Raw genomic sequence first — 20,077 nt, 5'->3', positions numbered from 1 at the left:
AAAAAACGAAGCTGAAAAGCTTTGTGGATCTCCGTAAGTGCTAATTTGCATACCCGAAGCGGCATTTCGATTCGAAATGCCCCCAGCGGCGGATGCGGTACTGCATCCTAAGATCCGACAGTGTAAGTCCCTTACACATGTCGGATCTTCTGCCTATCTATTGGAAACTGATTCTGTGGATCAGTTCCAAAGATAGAAACAGGGATACGACGGCGTATCAGTAGATACGCCGTCGTATCCCTTTTGTGGATCTGGCCCAAAGTTCCTACAGTGGAAAAGGAAATGTTGAGTGTATAAAATTAATTAAATATATTCAAACAACAAAACCAAACCATTCAATGTTACCTTGGTGGGTCTTGAAAAATAGAATCAATTATATTTTCTCCTGCTGTAACAGCAGATGAACGTCTTGTGGAACAATCCAAACCAAATAAATGGCAGACTGGAGTGCACGAATACATTCAGTGATATTCATTTAGGCAGGATTGAGTTTTGATAAATGTATTCCAAAGATTGTACAACGGGGAGGGAGAGATGTTCACTCCCCTTCTCACTGGACGCCTCTGACAGAAGATAGTGGCAAACAGCTGCATTCATATAGTCCTCCTGGCCTGGTGACGTCTGACGTCACTGCAGGGACGTGGACGGAACGTAAGGATGCTCATGCGCGTGAGTCCCCTCCCCCCTACAGTTAGAATCACACACTAGGGAACATATTAACCTCTTCAGTGCCCCTAGTGTTAACCCCTTCCCTTTCAGTCACATTTACACAGTAATTAGTGCAGTTTTATAGCACTATTTGCTGTATAAATGTGAATGCTGCCAATAATGTGTGTGTGGGGGGGGGGGGGGTAGGAAAAAAAAAAGAAGAAATGAAGGATAAAATGATTAGAAAAAGGCATATGTTGCGAGTATGATAAAGAAAACAGTAAAGCCAGCTATCTTAGTACAGACAGGACTGTGGTTCGGATAATTACAAGTTATAGGCATTGTACTCTGGGGTATTCTTAAACTCAAGCCATTTGTACCAGGTCACGTTGAAAGTACTAATCTGTTCCTGAACAATGCTGATAAGTTCTTCAATTCTTTTGATGTTGATTAGTCTGCGAAACCACTCTATCTTTGTTGGTGTGATAGTTGATCGCCAATGACACGGAATACAATGTCTAGCAGCGTTTATCATGAACATTGTGAGGGATTTCATGTATTTCTTTCTAGGGATTGTACTGTGGTGTAGCAAGTATTTTTGCCGGTTCAAATCTGAGATCAACTGAGGTGATTGAGTGGAAGGTCTCATGAACCATTCCCCAGAAGGACTGGATTAACGGGCATGACCACCAGATGTGGAGCATCGAGCCTTCCCCATCCCCGCATCTCCAACATTTGTTAGAAATTTGGAATGAAAACTTATGGAGCAAAGTGGGAGTTCTGTACCACCTGCTTATAATTTTGAAGCCACACTCCTGGGTGGCAACATTTAGAGACCCTTTGTGGGCATGCATATATATGGTTTCCCATTCTGTTTGTGACAAGTTCAGGTCGAGGTCTTTTTCCCATGCCAGACATGACGCACTGGAGAAGTCCGCAGCGTTTTCAAATAATGAGTTATACAATACAGAGATGGTGTGTCTCTGAGGTTGTTTTTGCAAGACTAAGGATTCCAAAATTGTGGGGCGTCTTGACCAAATATTAAGATGCTCCTTAGTATTCAAGAAGTGTTTGAGTTGCAGGTATTGCCAATGTGAAAAAACATTTGATTTCAATTCTCTGTTTAGTTCATCTCTAGTTAATAAGGTACCAGTCTTAAAAAAGTGCAAAAACAATTTGTCTCTGTGAGGCCAAGTTTTGGGGAAGAAGTTCCGCTCTAGCCCAGGAGGAAAGTCTGGATTGTTGTTTAGCGGGGTAAGTGGGCCTAGCCATGGTGCCGGGCAAGATGCCCTGAGTGCGGTACAGAATATTTCTAAGGTGGGGCCAATGAGAGGGTGATGCTTGGCAGCTGGAGGGTGATGTTTAGGGTGAATCCATGGAAGATTCCTGACCGGTAGGATAAATTGTGAGTGTTCTAGCGTGACCCAGTCCTTCACTAAGTGGTGGTTGTTCCAATCAACTATTCTCGCCAAAAGGGCTGCTTGGTGGTATTTACGCAGATCAGGAAGTGCAATCCCTCCCTTGTGTTTGGGTAAGGTTAGTTTCGTGAATCTCAATCTTGGAGGTTTGCCTCTCCAAATAAAAGAGGAGCAGGCTTGCCGAAATGAGACAAAAAAGGCAGGGGGAAGTTTAATAGGGATTGTTTGCATAACGTAGAGGAAACGGGGTAGAATTGTCATCTTAATCAATGAGGCCCTACCAAACCGGAGTGCCGTTAATTCATTGATATTTTATCCGGAAATGACTGAGCGATCTTCTCCTCTGTGCTGTACGGAGGAGAAGTCTTGCAACGTTTCACTCCTCTGCTTCCTCATTCTTCCCCCATGTGACTGAATAAGACGTCACACCAGGGGAGTGTATCACAGCAGCATTGCCAGTGATTTATCATTCATAGTCGTGTATGTTGGTTGCCACGGTAATGTCAATCGAGAGCAAGGCTTGGTTATGGCGCTACAGCGCATGCGCTAGATTTCGTACAGGATAACACGAAGGGCAGAAGTGACGTCAGAAAAGGATTCAATAGACAGAAGTTATAATGGCACGGTCAGTACCCGGAAATACACAGAACTAGAACATCTAAAAAAAGGTATTTATAGGCCTCAGTTTTGAATTAACCACTTCCATACAGGGCACTTATACACCTTCCTGCCCAGACCAATTTTTAGCTTTCAGCGCTGTTGCACTTTGAATGACAATTGCACGGTGATGCTACACTGTACCCAAACTAAATTTTTATCATTTTGTACCCACAAATAGAGCTTTCTTTTGGTGGTATTTGATCACCTCTGGGATATTTATTTTCTGCAAAAAAAAATAAAAAATGACCGAAAATTTTGAAAAAAAAAGTTTTTTTTGTTTCTGTTATAAAACGTTGTAAATAAGTATGTTTTCTCCTTCACTGATGGGCACTGATGGTACTGCACTGACGGGCACTGATAAGGCGGCACTGATGGGCACCGATGAGGTGGCACTGATGTGGTGGCATAGATGGGCACTAATATGCGGCACGGATGGGCACTGATAGGCGGCACAGATGGGCTAGGACAGGCGGCACGCATGGGCACGGATAGGTGGCACAGATAGGCGTCACGGCTGGGCACGTATAGGCGGCACGGACGGGCACGGATAGGCGGCACGGACGGGCACGGATAGGCGGCACGGATGGGCATAGATGGGCACTATTGTATGTGTTGTACTAATGGATGCCAATCAGTGCCAAACAATGCCTGCCAATCAGTGATGCCCATTGTGGGCACTGATTGGCATTCATTGCGGCACTGATTGGCATCCATTTTCTGTGTTCTCCTCATCCCTGGTGGTCTAGTGTGGCATCCTTTATTTTATTTAAATTTCTGGTTGTCTATATGGTCATCCCTGGTGGTCCAGTGGGCATCCTCGGGGGGGGCTGTGCTGATGATCGATCAGCACAAACCCCCCCCTGTCGCAGGAGCAGCCGATCGGCTCTCCTCTACTCGCGTCTGACAGACGCGAGTGAGGAAAAGCCGATTACCGGCTTTTCCTATTTACATCGTGATCAGCCGTGATTGGACACGGCTGATCACGTGGTAAAGAGTCTCCGTGAGAGACTCTTTACCTTGATCGGTGTTGCGGGGTGTTAGACTGACACCCCGCAACAACGATCGCCGCGATGCGCGCCCCCGGGGGCGCACAGCGGCTCAGAATCCTGAGGACGTCAAATGACGTCCAGTCAGGATTCTACAACCACTTTGCCGCCATCAATATGTCATTGGCGGGCGGCAAGCGGTTAATTATATATGCATTACATCTAGCTTGGGTAACGTAAAACTGAGAAAATCGGCATGGGTTTACATCCTCTTTAACGTAGGTGTTAATGCAAACTGAAGAATTTGTCCCACGTTTGCCCAGCCCAGGAAACAAAATCATCAGGAATACACGTCACTCAGGTGAGAAAGCAGGTTAGTGTAGATATCTCCATTACATTAGGCATTAGATTGTAAGCTCTAATGAGCAGGGGCCCCACCCCCCTGATTCCTCCTGTATTGAATTGTATTGTAACTGTCTACCCTCATGTTGTAAATCGCTGGACAAACTGTTGGAGCTATATAAATCCTGTATAATAATAATAATCTGTCCCTACAAAGCAAGAAGTGTTACACAACGGGCCTAGGCAATGTTCTGCTGGCTACACAAAAATGGCCTACGCTAGAAGTGAGGCATTATGTAACTTTTGCTTTAAGAAGAGAAGACCGTCTCTTCTCGTGAGTCACTCCGAATTATTGGACGCAATCTTCGGACGGAAGCCTCGACGTCATGACGTTGCATTTTTCGAACGCCTGCACGTCATAAACAGCAGAGTAGGTTGTACTTATACAACCACGCCTATAACTGTATGGAGGAAAGGCGATGATGCTTCTGCGTTCGAAGGCGTGCCGTGGTCGTGGGCTGGCTCATCATGGGAGCGATGCTGATTGGTGCGTAATGAAGAAACCAGATCACGTGGACCGTCGTCGAGCGGCGCCGGGGTCGCTGGAGTCCAAGATGGCGGCAGAGCTAGTGGAAGCGAAGGTGAGACCGGGAAAGAGTGGGGTGATGCAAGCTAGAGCACATTTTACTTTGTGTTTCAATAGTTATTGCACACTTCTATTTTTCCAGAAGGCTTTTTTTTTTTTTAATGTAGTGCGGCACCACTTACGCCTTTATCGCCAGTCATTACCAGGCTTCAATTGTCCATGTTTCAGTAAGATGTTCTGGAAGTTTCTCATACATTTTGTTAGGAGTCACTACGAGTCTTAGGTTTCTTTTACTTATTTTTTTTACTGAGTATTTATGTGATTTGTCCGTTGGTGATTATCAGTTCTCTCCTCTCAGATTTAGGGTGAGAAGGTAAAGGTCTTATCCAGTTTCCATAATAAATAATGCATTGATTACTTTTTGTTTTCTTTATGTAGGAGTTTGGATGAGGCATATGAACTTCCCGTTGAGTTGACAGTTTTATGTACAATACAAGTGCAATGAGCCTTTAGCCTTTGCGGCATGTGACACCCCCGTTCCCCCCCCGTTTTTTTTTTTTTTTTGTCTTTCTACATAGTGATTATGTATGAGCACCAAGATTTTTGTTTTGTCTGGTGTGCTAAGAAGGTATTAAAATTCACACAACTTTATGGTTCTGGGATGTCCACAAATTCAAAAACTTTCCTGTAAACAATTGCAACTTACCAATCCATTAGGTGGCTGTGTCAGCTTTCTTAGGCTTTTGTTTTCACCTCGTGATCTGGCCAGTAACGCACCTAATATTAGTGAGACAACTCTGGAGGAATGAGCACAGCGGCTTTGTCAGTCTGGGGGACTAGCAGATTTAATAATTTAGACCCTTTTCACACTGAAGAGTTTTTCAGGTGTTTTAGCGCTAAAAATAGCGCCTGATAAACTCCTGCCCTGCAGTCTCAGTGTGAAAGCTAGAGGCGATGTGCTGGCGGGATCGCTCCAGAAGTCCTGCTAGCAGCATCTTTGGAGCGGTGAGAGGAGCAGTGTGTTTACTGCTCCTCCACCGCTCCTTCCCATTGAAAACAATGGGACACCGCGGCTATACTGCCGACAATGCGCCTTGCAAGGCACATTGCTGGCGGTATTAACCCCTTTTTCGGCCGCTAGCGGGGGTTAAAACTGCACCACTAGCGGCTGAATACCGCTGCAATTCTGTCGGTATATCTCCACACCTCCCACCCCAGTGTGAAAGGGGCCTAAGACCGCACATCTACTGCAGCAGGGTGGCTCTATTGTGGGTGCCTGTATGTAGTTTCATGCAAGAGATACTGTGGGCACGCGCTCGTGGGTCCGGTGGCCACCCACAATCGCTGTACAGAGAGGCAGATCCCTGTTCTGACAGCGCACAACATTGAGATCTGCTGTTCCTAGTGATCAGGAACAGCAAACTCTGGGGTTGATTTGCTTAAGGCAAATCCACTTTGTGCAACGAGTGCACTGGAAAATGCAGTCCCTGTAGTTCTGAGAGGAAGGAGATTTGCAATGAGGAAATGCTCTGCTGATTTTATCATCCATTTGTGTGCAAGCTAAAATGTTGTTTTCTTTGCATGTCAAACTTGGCTCTACAGCCACTTCACTTGCAGTGCAAAGTGTATTTGCCTTTTGTAAATAACCCCCTGTGTTGTCCCAGTGAGCCCATCCCCCCACACAGAACACATTTAACCCCTTAATAACCCCCTAGTGTTAACCACCTTCTTGCCAGTGTAAATTATGTTGATCAGTGCATATTTTTAATTTTATTTTTTAGCAAAAAAAAAAAACACAGGTCAAATACCACCAAAAGTCTGCCCGCCACTGGAGCTGATGCGAGTGCCCGGCAGGTGCGATGACCGCTGGGCACCCGCGATTGCTCGTGACACAGCGAGAACCGGGATCTGTGTGTGTAAATGCACAGATCCCGGTTCTTTCAGAGGAGAAATGACTGATCGTGTGTTCTTACAAAGTATGACCAGTGAAGAAAGAAACTGCTCCAGGCAAATGCAATAAGCAATCAATGTCCTCCTAAAATACCGTGGGTGCTGGCAATGCACAAGGCAAAAAATGAAAGGAATTCATGGACAGCCGCACACCAAAATGAACCTAAAAGGGTAGCCTTTATTGGTGTAAAAAGGATAAAAAGCACTACACAGAAAGCAGTGGGGTAAAAAAGCTGACGTGTTTCGCACAACCAGTGCTTAGTCATAGCTATGACTAAGCACTGATTGTGCGAAACGTGTCAGTTTTTTACCCCACTGCTTGCTGTGCTGTGTTTTGTAGTGCTTTTTTATCCTTTTTACACCAATAAAGGCTACCTTTTTAGGTTCATTTTGGTGTGCGGCTGTCCATGAATTCCTTTCATTGAAAGTATGAACAGCGATCTGTCGCATCCCCTTGTCAGTCCCATCCCCCCTTCAGTTAGAACACAGACAGGGAACACAGTTAACCCCTTTCCTGCTAGTGACATTTTTTTACGGTAATCGGTGCATTATTTTTAAGGCACTGATCGCTGTAAAATTGTCAGTGGTCCCAAAAATGTGTCAAGTGTCCAATCTGTCTGCCATAAAAATTGCTGATCGCGGCCATTACTAGTAAAAAAAAAAAAAAAAAATGCCATAATTCTGTCCCCTATTTTGTGAGCGCTATAACTTTTTCACAAACCAATCAATATTCTTTTTCCAAAAATATGTAAAATACTTATCAGTCTAAACTGAGGGAAAATATATATTTTTATTATAGCAAAAATTAAGATATAGTTTTTTTTTTCAAAATTGTCGCTGTTTTGTTTATAGCGCAAAAAATAAACCGCAGATGTGATCAAATACCACCAAAAGAAAGCTCTATGGGGGTAAAAAAGGACACACATTTGTTTGGGTACAGCATCACAATTGTCTGTTAAAGCGACGCAGTGCCAAATTGTAAGACCTGCTCTGGTCAGGAAGGGGGTAAAATCCTCCGGGGTTGAAGCGGTTAAGGGGGTAAATCCTTTCAGAGCTATAGTGGTTAGATATATATAGATATAGATATAGATATATTGATGACGGTCATGTGACTCCTGGCCACTCTGCTATTCTGATCCAGGGCTACAACAGGAGGCGGCGAGCTTTAGTGGTCAGAGTGTCGGGGAGTTGCATGACCGATACTTCACGAAAAGGTATTTAGAGTTCATGATCCTAACAAACGCTTTTATACAGTGCATGATGGCAGCTTAAAATAGGGGGGGCTGGCAGCAAAGCATAATCTAGGGTTACAAACCCTTTAAGCCAACTCTCCACTGCACCCTCAGTGTGCTGACAAGAGGAGTCAAAGTGACCTCTTCAGTGTACTTTGTCTGTTGGGCACACAGATGCAAGGGGGAAACCTGTTGTGGACATTGATGCTATGAAATGAATGTATCTGCCTGTTTGCAGTCTTTTTTTAATATAGTGCTCGGGGTAAATTCTCGGTGTTCTGTCAAAGTGCCTGTGCAGTATGGAAGGCCACTCCAGCTGATTTCCCGATCAGCAGGCGTGATGTTGCCATCGCGCATGCGCACATTGTAGAAGGCATTTTTTTGACGGGCATAATTAAAAGCTATACAAACAGCGGAAGGAGACCATAGATGTCAGCTCGTGCCTCACTGTTGTAGGGTGGGTTGTGATTGTGTTGCCACCTGCCCTGCAACAGACAAAACCTGACCTTCAGCACACCAAACCCGCAACAGCGAGGCACAAATCTGACATCTACGGTTTCCCTCCGCTATTTGCATAGCTTTTTAATTATGCCCATAATGAGTCTAGGCAACACACTTTGTCCATGAAAAGTCCTGGGTCAGTGCAGGTAGAGTTTGACCCCTTTCACACTGAGGAGTTTTTTCAGGTGGTACAGCGCTCTAAAAATAGCGCCTGAAAAACTCCTGCACTGCATACTCAATGTGAAAGCCCGAGGGCTTTCACACTGAGGCAATGCGCTTGCGGGAGAGAAAAAAAATCTCCTGCCAGCAGCATCTTTGGAGCGGTGAGAGGAGCGGCGTGTATACCGCTCCTTCCCATTTAAAACAAAGGTAAACCGCGGCAATACCGCCCGCAATGCGCCTCTGCAGAGGCGCATTGCGGGCGGTATTAACCCCTTATCGCCCGCTAGCGGGGGTTAGTACCGCACCGCTATCGGCCGAATCCCACGGAAAATCCGACGGTATAGCACTGCTATTTTTAGCGACGCTATACCCCCACCGTGCCTCCCGCCCCAGTGTGAAAGGGGCCTTATTGTCAACACAGCTAAAGTATTGCTCCAGGCAGCAGGCAGGACCATCAAGTTTAGGGCCCTGGTCAGGAAAGAATGGGGACAGGGTTAGAGGCTTCTCCCGCCCAAATCGCTTTTAAGTCTCCGGACAACTAGACCCTGTTCTGGGAATTGCAAAACAAAGAGAAAACCAAGGGGCATGCAAAATCATGGTCAACAGGCCGAGGTCAGTGCAGGTAAAAGGCAGAAATGGATGGTAGGCAGAGGCATAGACGATGCTCTAGGGTCAGTTCACGTGGAAGGCAGAAACATGGTGGATGAACAATGCAGACAGCAGGTAAATGCATAGTCGATAAACAGGCCAGGGTCAGTTGAGGCACTAGGTTGGTTGAGGCAATGGCAGCCTATTAGAAAAGGGCTTGACAAACCCGGGTGCCAGGTCACAATTGCGACTAGAATTGGCAACCTGGCGCGGCACAGCTGGGGTAACCTGTCTCCATGCGCAAACCCCCCCCCCCCCCCCCCACGATCGCATAAATAAGACAGCAATAAAGTTGGCCCAATTTTTTTTTTTTTTTTTTTTTTTTTTTTTTTTAATATTGTGAAAGATATTGTTACGCTGAGTAAATTAATACCCAGCATGTCACGCTTCAAAATTGCGCCCGTTCATGGAATGGCATCAAACTTTTACCCTTTAAAATCTCCATAGGCGACATTTAAAACCTTCTACAGGTTGAATATTGTATATATGTCAGGAAAATGGCGCTCATGCAGTCCAACACAATCGGAGCGAATGCTTTCTGGGGGGGATCCTTGCTGATCAGGGCAGTGACAATATTTTCAATAAAGTTTATAGGGGGTTGGGTATTTCCGTAGATTTTTTTGATAGGTGACGTATGCATTATGACCAAATGGAAGAAGTATATTGCAGCTTTTTTTTTTTTTTTGTACCAGAAGAGGGACTTTCGTGTTAAAAGATAAAGCTGCAGCATTTGATCGTTTAAATCCACCCCCCCCCCCCATGAACTTATTGTATTTGTTGATACAGCAAAGCTTTTGAACAGGACCGCGTCTTCTGGGAAGTTCCACTGTGGTGTTATTGTGGATGTAAACATCTTTCCTATCCCTCTACTTCACGACCAACACTATCTTGTTCGTCAGGCTTGCCGATTCCTTTTTTTTATTTAATTTTTTTTATCCTCCTTTGTGGTGACTAGACGCTGTGGGAAGCCCTTCCTGTGTTTTTTTTTTTTTTTTTTTCTTGCTGTACCGCAGGCCAAAGTTTTCTTCAGGTATACGTAGTGAAAAAGGGGCAAACTGGTATAGTAATTGTAAATGTGATATTCCTTTTTGGAGAAGTGGGAATGCCAACTCCCAGACAATTTTCCTGCTTATTCCCATCTACGTTGGACACTCAGGGGACTGGAGCTGGGAGTCTTTGCCTTGGTACACACAAAAGGCATTCACATATCCGTTAGAGCTTTCACAGAGTTTGTCACGCTTCAATCTGTACCTCGCTCTCTCACTGGGGATATACTGTTTGATTCCCAGCCGGCCTGTGAAATGGACCAGGGGTTCGTCCACAGATGTTCTGTGATGTAAAGTTCAGCAAACCTCTTATTAATTTATTTTTTTATACAGTTTATCTAAGTCTCGTATTGCGAATCGGAACTGCAATCAGAACTGTACTAGGGCAGTTTTGCATTTAGTATGCCTCTTCAAGAGTTTATACTTTTCTGAACATAGTGGCTGTATGACAGGGCTGCACGACAGGGACTAATAGGCTGTACATCAGGCACTGCTGGGATCACAGGACAGGTACACAGATGGGGGTGACCGTACTTTTTATTTTTAGGGAGGGGTGGGCAATCTGGGCACAGTAGTAATAAACCGTAGCTCGGTTTCGATCTTTCTCCTCCTCACACTGGATTGGTTTGTGAGGAGAACCCAGCAACAGCTCGGGTTTGTTGACACTTGTGACCGGCTGTGATTGGACAGAGCCGGTCAAGTGATAAAGAGCCAGTATGCTGGCATCATTTTACTATGGAACTGGTTTAATTTACTAAAATGATGTAATGAATACCTACCTACTCTATACAATCAGTTTGCATTCAATCAGGCAGGCCTTTAAATATGTAGTTGGTAGATTTAAGCCTGACCATACGCTTTAATCTGATTGTACAATCTAATTTGGCTCTACCATCAACTATGTAGTACAAGGGCCTGCCTGAGGTGATACTGACTTGGTGATCTGTTTTTGTCCCCCATATTGCTTAGTTTTGATGAGGCTAAATAAGATTGTACAGTCAGATTCTATAGTTTATGGCAAGTTTTAGCTGGAAGTGAGAGGATATCTTTCCAATGGAAGGAAAATCCCATCCTAGACAGTTGTCATGGAACCAGTGTCCCAGTAGATTTGTTACCTCTCTACCGGTTTGGTGGCAATGGAATATTTTGTATTTATTCATGTCAGTCCTTTCCCTCAAGCATACAATCGAAGGTTCACATTTATACATGCACAACTTTTATTTACCATGACATTGGCAGGGCCACAAACGGCAGTAAAAACACAATAAGGGTTCTAACCCCTCCTTTTAAGATGTTTCATCTTTGTTTCCTTAACCGCTTGCCGACCTACTGCCATCATTAACCACTTAAGACCCGGACCATTATGCAAGTTAAAGCGGAGGTCCGGTTTAAAAAAGAAAACATAATCAAGTCAGCAGCTACTAAGGAGACTTGCCTGTCCAGGGTGCCCGCGATGATGGCAGCCGAAGCCCACCGCCATTCTCGGTCAGGGAATCAGGAAGTGAAGCCTTGCGGCTTCACTGTCCGATTCCCTACTGCGAATGCGGCGCAATGTGAATGGATGTCTCCTGGGGCACACACTAGGTCCCAGAGGACACCGCTCCCCCATTCCACAGAAGGCAGCAGAGGAGCAGAAGAAATAAGATGGACCGTGGATCAGGAAGTGGCAGATGAGGACGATCTGCCTAGCAACAGGCATAAATAAAGGGGGGGGGGGGGGAATATTTTTTTTTTTTTTTTTTTTTTTTTTTTTTTGCAGAATTTCAGAATTTTTTTTTTTTTTTTTTTTTTCTTGATGGAGCTTCGCTTTAAGGACCTTGCCCCTTTTTGCGATTCCGCACTGCATCACTTTTTACAGACAGGATAATCCTCCGTACGGATCCAGCCTTTTTACCAAAAGTTTCTTCGAATTTCCATAGGTCTCAGGAGATAATTCTTCCTACCTTTTTCATCAAAGCCTTCTAACGCAGGAGAGGAAGCCTTCCATACTCTAAATGTGAGAAGATGTTTACTCCATTTCCTTTCAGTCACTAAAGAATTTAGGAAATAGAACGCCCTGTTCATAGTATTCTCAGGGCCCCGTAAGGGAGAGAAGACTTCCAAGAGTACTTTAGGTAGATGGCTTGGACAAGCCATTACGTAAAGCTATCAAGCTAAAGGAAAAGTGCCTCCGTCAGGTGTTGTTGCCCATTCTACGAAATCAACAGCAGTTTCCTGGGCCGAAAGGGCCGGTGCCACGCCTGACCAGATTTGTAAGGCTGCCACATGGTCCAGCTACTCAACTTTTTTCTTCGGCATTACAGATTAGATTTGCTATCTGCTGCAGAGCAAGCCTCCGGCAGGAAGGTACTGCAGGCAGTGGTCCCACCCTAGGGTAAGTTACTCGGTTATCCTCTCCAGGGTTGTCCTGAAAGGCTTTTTGAGAAAGGCCTAGTTAGACTTATCGGTGACGGTATTTCTAAGAGCCTTTCAGGACAACCGATATATTCCCTCCCTAGGTATTTGATTAGAAGTGTTTTAAATGTCGATCGTGGTTTGTTGTGGTTCTTCTGTGCTTTGTTTTCCAGTTGTCGGAGACCACAATAACTGAGGCCATGGTGGAAGGGGAGGGATTTTAAATGATCACATGTGTTTCCTGAAAGAGGCGGAGCTGCGCTCTCTCCAGGATTGTCCTGAAAGGCTCTAAGAAATACCGTCACCGGTAAGTCTAACTAGGTCTTTTTTTTTTTTTTTTTTTTTTTTAAATGGCCACATTTATTATAGCAAAAAGTACTTGTGACTAATTGGACACTTTTTGACATTTATACAGCGATCAGTGCTATAAATATGCACTGATTGCTGTGTATATGTCACTGGTTGGGAAGGGGCTAGATGTGTTCCAACTGTGGGGATAGGACTGACTGGGGGAGGAGACGTATCGTTGTTCCTACTTAGTAGGAACAAAAAAAATGTCTCCTCTCCTGACAGAGCAGGGATTTGTGTTTACACACACAAATCCCCATGCTGGCTCTCGTGCTCGCGGGACACGTGCCCTCTAGCGGCTCTTAAAGGCGAACAGGGCTTTATCGTGACATATCTGCGTGAGCAGGTCGGCAAGCGGTTAAAGGAGTTTGAAAAATAACAGCAGGATCAAAGGCCATACAAAATAAGTTACAGCGCAACTGCAGAAAGCCTGCTTTGTTAACCACTTGTCGCCCGCCCATTGCAGATAGACGTCGGCAAAGTGGTTTGAATATCCTGACTGGACGTCATATGACGTCCTCAGGATATTGAGCCACTGCGTACCCCCGGGGGCGATCGTTGTTGCAGGGTGATAGTCTGACACCCCGCAACACCGATCTAGGTAAATAGTTTCCGATGGAAACTCTTTACCACGTGATCAGCCGTGGCCGAACACGATGTAAACAGGAAAAGCTGGTAATTTTTTTTTTTTTTTTTTTTTTTTGCAGAAAATAAAAATCCCAGAGGTGATCAAATACCACCAAAAGAAAGCTCTAATTGTGGGAACAAAATGACAAAAATTTAGGGGTGTGTTTCCAAACCTTTACTTCAGACTCCACCTCTTAAAATTTAGTTTGGGTACAGTGTAGCATGACCGCGCAATTGTCATTCAAAGTGCAACAGCGCTGAAAGCTAAAAATTGGTCTGGGAGGGTGTATAAGTGCCCTGTATGGAAGTTGTTAATGTTGGTAACAAAAATGCGAATTGAATGGCCCAGGTATGACTTTATACCTGTAGGGGGACAATAGAAACAGTTGCCAATGTGTATTGCGGGTCCAAAAACACCCCACTTCATCAGGGTTTGATATGAAAAGCAATGTGTATAGACTGCAGTATGAGACCTTCAATGGTATTTTTTCCAGTTTGAGCAAACGGCTGCACTGACAGTCTGCAGGAGCCTGACTCTGCCCCTGTGATCTGCCGATTGCTGGTGTAATGCTTTTTACAGGCTTTTTTGTTAAACTTAATGTTTTAAGGCAACCTGACAAGTTAAAAAAAAAAATGGACCATTTAACCCCATTAACCCTTAGTCTACCATCAACCCAAATTGACTCCTTCCCCCTTCAAATATGTGCAGGTAGTCCATAGAAGTGGATGCATTTGCACTGGCTGCATAGATGCAATTGCATGTCGGTTTGTCCTGTGGACAGGAAAGGGTGCACAGATCCTAACAGACGCTGTTTTTTTTGAGGATTGCATACTTGGTCATTGCAGTTTGCTGCTTTTTTTTGTTTTAAAGCTTCTGTTTACCTTTACCGACTTGGTCCCCCCTCCCCCAAAGCTTATCATGCAATGCGAGGCCAAAATGGCTTTAGTCTTGGTGGTTCTTGCATACGTTATTGGTTAATTTGTAGGCAAATGAGGGTCTTATTGGTGGTGCATGTATTTAAAAGGTGACTCAATTTTTACAACTGTTACAACCATTGTAATCTGGATTCAAGAATATGCCTTAAAGAAGGTGCCCCTGCGCTGCCCATATAAAGCGGCCACATTTCTTCATTACTAGTGCATATTACAATAGGACTGTATGTTTAACCACTTAACCCCCGGACCATATTGCTGGTCAAAGACCAGGCCACTTTTTGCGATTCGGCACTGCGTCGCTTTAACTGACAATTGCGCGGTCGTGCGACGTGGCTCCCAAACAAAATTGGCTTTCCCCCCCCCCCCCACAAATAGAGCTTTCTTTTGTTGGTATTTAATCGCCTCCGCAGTTATTTTTTGCACTATAAACAAAAATAGAGCGCCAATTTTGAAAAAAATAAAAATGTTTTACTTTTTGCTATAATAAATATCCCCCCCCCCCCAAAAAAAAAAAAAAAATTCCTCAGTTTAGGCCGATACGTATTCTTCTTCTACATATTTTTCGTAAAAAAAAACACGCAAAAAGCGTTTGATTGGTTTGCGCAAAAGTTATAGCGGTTACAAAATGGGGGGGTATTTTTATGGCATTTTTATTTTATATTTTTTTTTTTTACTAGTAATGGCGGCAATCAGCAATTTTTATTTTATTTTTTTCCTGTACTGCGACATTATGGCGGACACTTTTGACACATTTTTATGACCATTGGCATTTTTTATAGCGATCAGTGCTATAAAAATGCCACTGGCAGTGAAGGGGTTAACACTAGGGGAAGGGATTTAGTAAGTTCCCTGGGTGTGTTCTAACTGTAGGGGGGGGGGGGAGTGGACTGACATTGTATGAACAGAAGATCAGCACTTCTCTCCCTGACAGGACTGGGAGCTGTGTGTTTACACACAGCTCCCGGTCCTCGCTCTGTAACGAGTGATCGCATGTCCCCGGCGGAGATTGTGCCGGGCACGGGAATCGGGGACACACGCCCCTAGTGGCCTGCGCGAGAGCCGACGTATAGCTACGGGCTCTCGCGCAGGGGAGCCGACCTGCTGCCGTATAACTGCGGCGGCAGGCAGTTAAAAAAATAAATAAATAGGTCTGTGCACTAATTGCTGTAAAACTTTTCCTCTGTGTGGGAACTTCCTGTAAGGCCCCTTTCACACATGTGGAATGTATGTCCGCTTTTTCTGTTAACAGATGAAAAAGGGACATGCGTTGATCCCTGTGAGATAGCGGATGAACATCCGCTGACAACCGATCTCATCGGTGTCCGCAAACCTCCGATTCTGCAGATGGTGGAAAATCCTATTTTTCCATCCGTCTGCAGAGCAGATCGGGTGAACACGGGCAGACGGTCTGTGTTCATCCAATCCCCCCATGGGGGAGAGCAGGGTACTGACAAAGCGGGCCCTGCACAGTGTGGCTCAATACCAGTCACACTTGAGTTTTTTTCGGTGACTGGTCTTGTATCCACCACTCCTGTAGTTTCTTCAGGCAGCCTGTAATGGGAAGGTCTGCTGGGTCCCCTCAATGTCTGCTTTCTGCACAGGCTACATACAACAGCTAAGATCTTCTTGAGGTGCATTCAGTTAAGCCACTTTTATTATTTTACCCTGTATGGAGTGTGGTAGAAAACTCAAGCACAAGGAGAACATGCAAATCTATACATATGTCCTGGTGGGCATTGGAACTGAAGACTCCAGTGATGAAAAGTGTTAAACACTAAAGCTGATCCTCACCATAAAAAATAACTTTATTCATCTTAACCCACCCCATTTTCCCTGTGTTGCACAGATAAACCCACCCATTTTACCTGTGTTTCACAGATTAAAAATTGATTTTTGACAGTGCTTCCATCTTCACCCGGTCATCCTTCCAGGTTTGCTGACTTTGCTGAACGCCCATAGCGCAGAGTTCTGAAGAAACAGCATTAGTATGCAGTTCTATAAAGTGCATGCATCGGTGACTTCACCAGCTGCCAAGCAAGCGAATATCTCCAAAATGATGCACGTTTAGGAGATACTTCTTTACCTGCAGGTAAGCTTTATTATAAGCTTACCTGAAGGTAAGTCGCAAAGCTTCAAGCTGTAGGCAGCTCCAGAGTCTTGCATGTTTTTGATACTGTTGTCCTCTCTATTTGGACTGCTTTTGTACACTCCAATTATATCTGAATCCTGTGTCCCTAAACATAGTTTTTAAATGTCACAGTATACATGGGCTTAAAGCAAGCTCACAGCTGCTGCTACTTCAGTGGTGAGCTTGCTTTTGAATTTGCAAGTTATATTTGCAGAGGGCACTGTTGCTTTAACTGACAATTGCGTACCCAATTAAAATTGAATGTGTGCCCCCCCTCACAAATACAGCTTTCCTTTGGTGGTATTTGATCACCTCTGCACCCCCCTTTTTTTTTTTTTTTTTTTGCTACTTCTACTGCTATAATACATATCCCCAAAAATAAAAAATACAACTAATTTATTCATCAGCTTAGGCCGATATGTATTCTATATATTTTTGGTAAAAATATCTCAAGTGTATATTTGCGCAAAAGGTATGGCGTCTAAAAAAAAACACAGAGAATGCGGACAACACAGATTGCTGTTCCTGATCACTAAACAGCAGAACTCTGACCCATGTCAGAATGGGGAACTGCCTTGTTTACATAGGCAGATCCCCGTTCTGCCTCTGTACCACGGTCGCAGGTGGCTGGCGACATCGGGCGTGCCCACTATTGCATGAAATGACGTACAGATACGTCATTTCACCCAATAGAGCAGCCTTGCCACCGTATTTATACAGTGGGTGGTCTTTAAGTGGTTAAGTCCTCTTGAGCCACTTAAGCTCTTGAAGGTTTTGCATCCCCCCCCCCCCTTTTCTAACCAGGCCATTTTTTTTTTGCATTATGGCACGGTTATTAATGACAAACAAGGCGGATCCCCATTTTGACAGATGACATGACAGATCTACTGTTCCCAGTGATCGGGACCAGTGACACGTGTGTGTGTGTGTGTGTGTGTGTGTGTGTGTGTGTGTGTTGTGTGTTTTGTTTTTTTTTGTTTTTTTAACACTGATCGGTGCATTTTTATATATAGCACTGATCAATGTAATGTTGCTGGTCCACAGTGTCATTTGGGGTCAAATTTGTCTGCTGCAATGTCAGTCCCGCTAAAGATCGTAGCCATTGTCGGTAAAAACAATAGTCACAAGTAGCCGCGATAACTTTTGTGCAAGCAAATCCATATACGCCATTTGATTATTTTTGGTAAACAATAGTATATCGGCTTAAACTAATACACTTTTTTTTTTTTTTTTCTGGCTATGTATTATAGCAAAAAGTATATATATTTTTTTTTTTTTTTCAAAATTGGCACTTTGTTTTATAGCGCAAACAATAAAAACCGCAGAGGTTTTTGAACGTGCAATTTACTGTGAAGCCACTGTAGTACGGTTATGTGCCACTTAACCTCTCGTGCGATCACTCCAGTATAGGTGGAGGGACCGGCAAAGGAGAGGGTGGGTCTTTGTCCCTTCCCTCTCTTGCGCTGGGTGAACTTCGAACTGGCACGAATATACTTGGCTGTATTTTTGTGTGTGTGTGTATGTATGTCTTTAAAACATTTTTTTTTTGTCAGCACGTACCTCTTAACCCTTTCACGCCGATGGGACGCATATATGCGTTCGGGGGTTATACCGGGATGATGCCTGCAGCCGCAGGCATCATCCCGGTACCGTTGTTTAGAGCGGGCGATCGGCTATCCAAACATAACAACCGATGCGGCTAAAAGCCGCTCGGTTGTTATGCCGGAGGAGCGGGAGGGGACATCCGTCCCCCTCCCGCCGCCTTTTGCCGCTCTGACCGGGCCTCCCGTCCCACCGGGAGACCCGATCCTCCATCCGCCACGTTCTGTGTTCAGGCGGAGACTGACACCAAGCCGTAAACGGCTTTGATTCAGTCTCCGCATTGAAACCACGGAAGCGGCGTCATGACGTCACTTCCGGGTTTCTCGGCTGCCAATGGTGCCGGATTTAAAAAAGTACACAGTATTCAGAATCGCCGTTTTCGGCGATCTGAATACTTTGAAGTGCAAAGGAGGGCTCGGAGGTCTTTTAGACCCCGATCCCTCCATAAAGAGTACCTGTCACCACCTATTGCTGTCACAAGGGATGTTTACATTCCTTGTGACAGCAATAAAAGTGATCAAAATGTAAAAAAATAAAAAAACACAATTTAATATTATAAGAAAACCAAAAAAAAAATGTTTTAAAGGGTGAACCTCCTTAATCGCGCGATTAATCGTGAGTTAACTATGACATTAATGCGATTAATCGCGATTAGAAATTTTAATCGCTTGACAGCACTTGCGTTTACAAAGTCCTTGCCCTTTCCAAATACGCAGCAGCTGAAAAAAAAAATCATGGATGTGAACGTGTCCCATAGGAAAACATGTAAATGAACTGTAGGGTGTTTCTACAAAAAAGCACCAAAAAACAGGTGTGAACCCAGGCCAGAGATGTTTAGTAACATAATGGGGTTAAAGTACAAAAGAGCCAAAAAACGTTTACCGTGGGACAGTGACTGTAATATTTACAGTAGCGATTTGCTTTTTTTTTTTTTTTTTTGTACTATAAAGGGCTAATTTTAGTTTTTTTTTTTTTTTTTTTTCTCTTTTATTTTTTTAACCCCATTATGTTACTGGCCAATTAATCGATTAGTTGTTTCTGCCCTAATTTGGTTAGAGTTGAAGGTCTAGTGCTAGAATTATTGCTCTCGCTCTGACGACCGTGGCGATACCTCACATTTGTGATTTGAACACCGTTTACATATGTGGGCATGACTTTCGTATGTGTTTTCTTTGCTGAGCGTGCAGGGATGGGGGTGCTTTAACCGGTTAAGACCTGGACCAATATGCAGGTTAAGGACCTTGCCCCTTTTTGCGTTTCGGCACTGCGTCGCTTTAACTGACAATTGCGCGGTCGTGCGACGTGGCTCCCAAACAAAATTGGCTTTTTCCCCCCCCCCACAAATTAGCTTTCTTTTGGTGGTATTTGATCACCTCTGCGGTTTTTAGTTTTTGCGCTATAAACAAAAATAGAGCGATTTTTGAAAAAAAATTCAATATTTTTTTTGCTATAATAAATGTCCCCCAAAAAAGCGATTCCCGCTGAGCATTCGGAGCATTACTGATCCGCCCCGTGTGAAAGGGGCCTAAGCATTTATCGATTGGTTTGCGCAAAATTTATAGCGTTTACAAAATAGGGGATAGTTTTATGGCATTTGTATTCATTTTTATTTTTTTTACTACTAATGGCAGCGATCTTTTTTTTTTTTCTCTTCTCTCGTGACTGCGACATTATGACACATCGGACACTTTTGACACATTTTTGGGACATTGTCATTTTTTGCTGTGAAAAAATGCACTGATTACTGTGAAAATGACAGTGAAGGGGTTAACCACTAAGGGGCGGTGTAGGGGTTAAGTGTGACCTCATATGTGTTTCTAACTGTAGGTGCTGGACGTGTGACGTCAGCGATCGTCAATTCCC

At 44.2% G+C, this 20,077-nt stretch overlaps 1 protein-coding gene across 1 annotated transcript in view; it reads left to right on the top strand.

The window, feature by feature from the left end:
- Window positions 1-4,518: 4,518 nt before the first annotated feature.
- PIAS4 (protein inhibitor of activated STAT 4) overlaps window positions 4,519-20,077 on the top strand; it is a 175,179-nt gene continuing 159,620 nt past the window's right edge. The window contains exon 1 of the mRNA XM_040322570.1: window positions 4,519-4,695. Coding sequence (XP_040178504.1) covers window positions 4,534-4,695 — 162 coding nt within the window. The 5' untranslated portion in view covers window positions 4,519-4,533. The remainder of the gene's footprint in view (window positions 4,696-20,077) is intronic.

The sequence above is a fragment of the Rana temporaria genome, chromosome 1, assembly GCF_905171775.1.
Source record: "Rana temporaria chromosome 1, aRanTem1.1, whole genome shotgun sequence".
NCBI lineage: Eukaryota > Metazoa > Chordata > Amphibia > Anura > Ranidae > Rana > Rana temporaria.
Note: the sequence above shows the minus strand (reverse complement) of the source record. Positions and strands in the feature narration are given on the sequence as shown.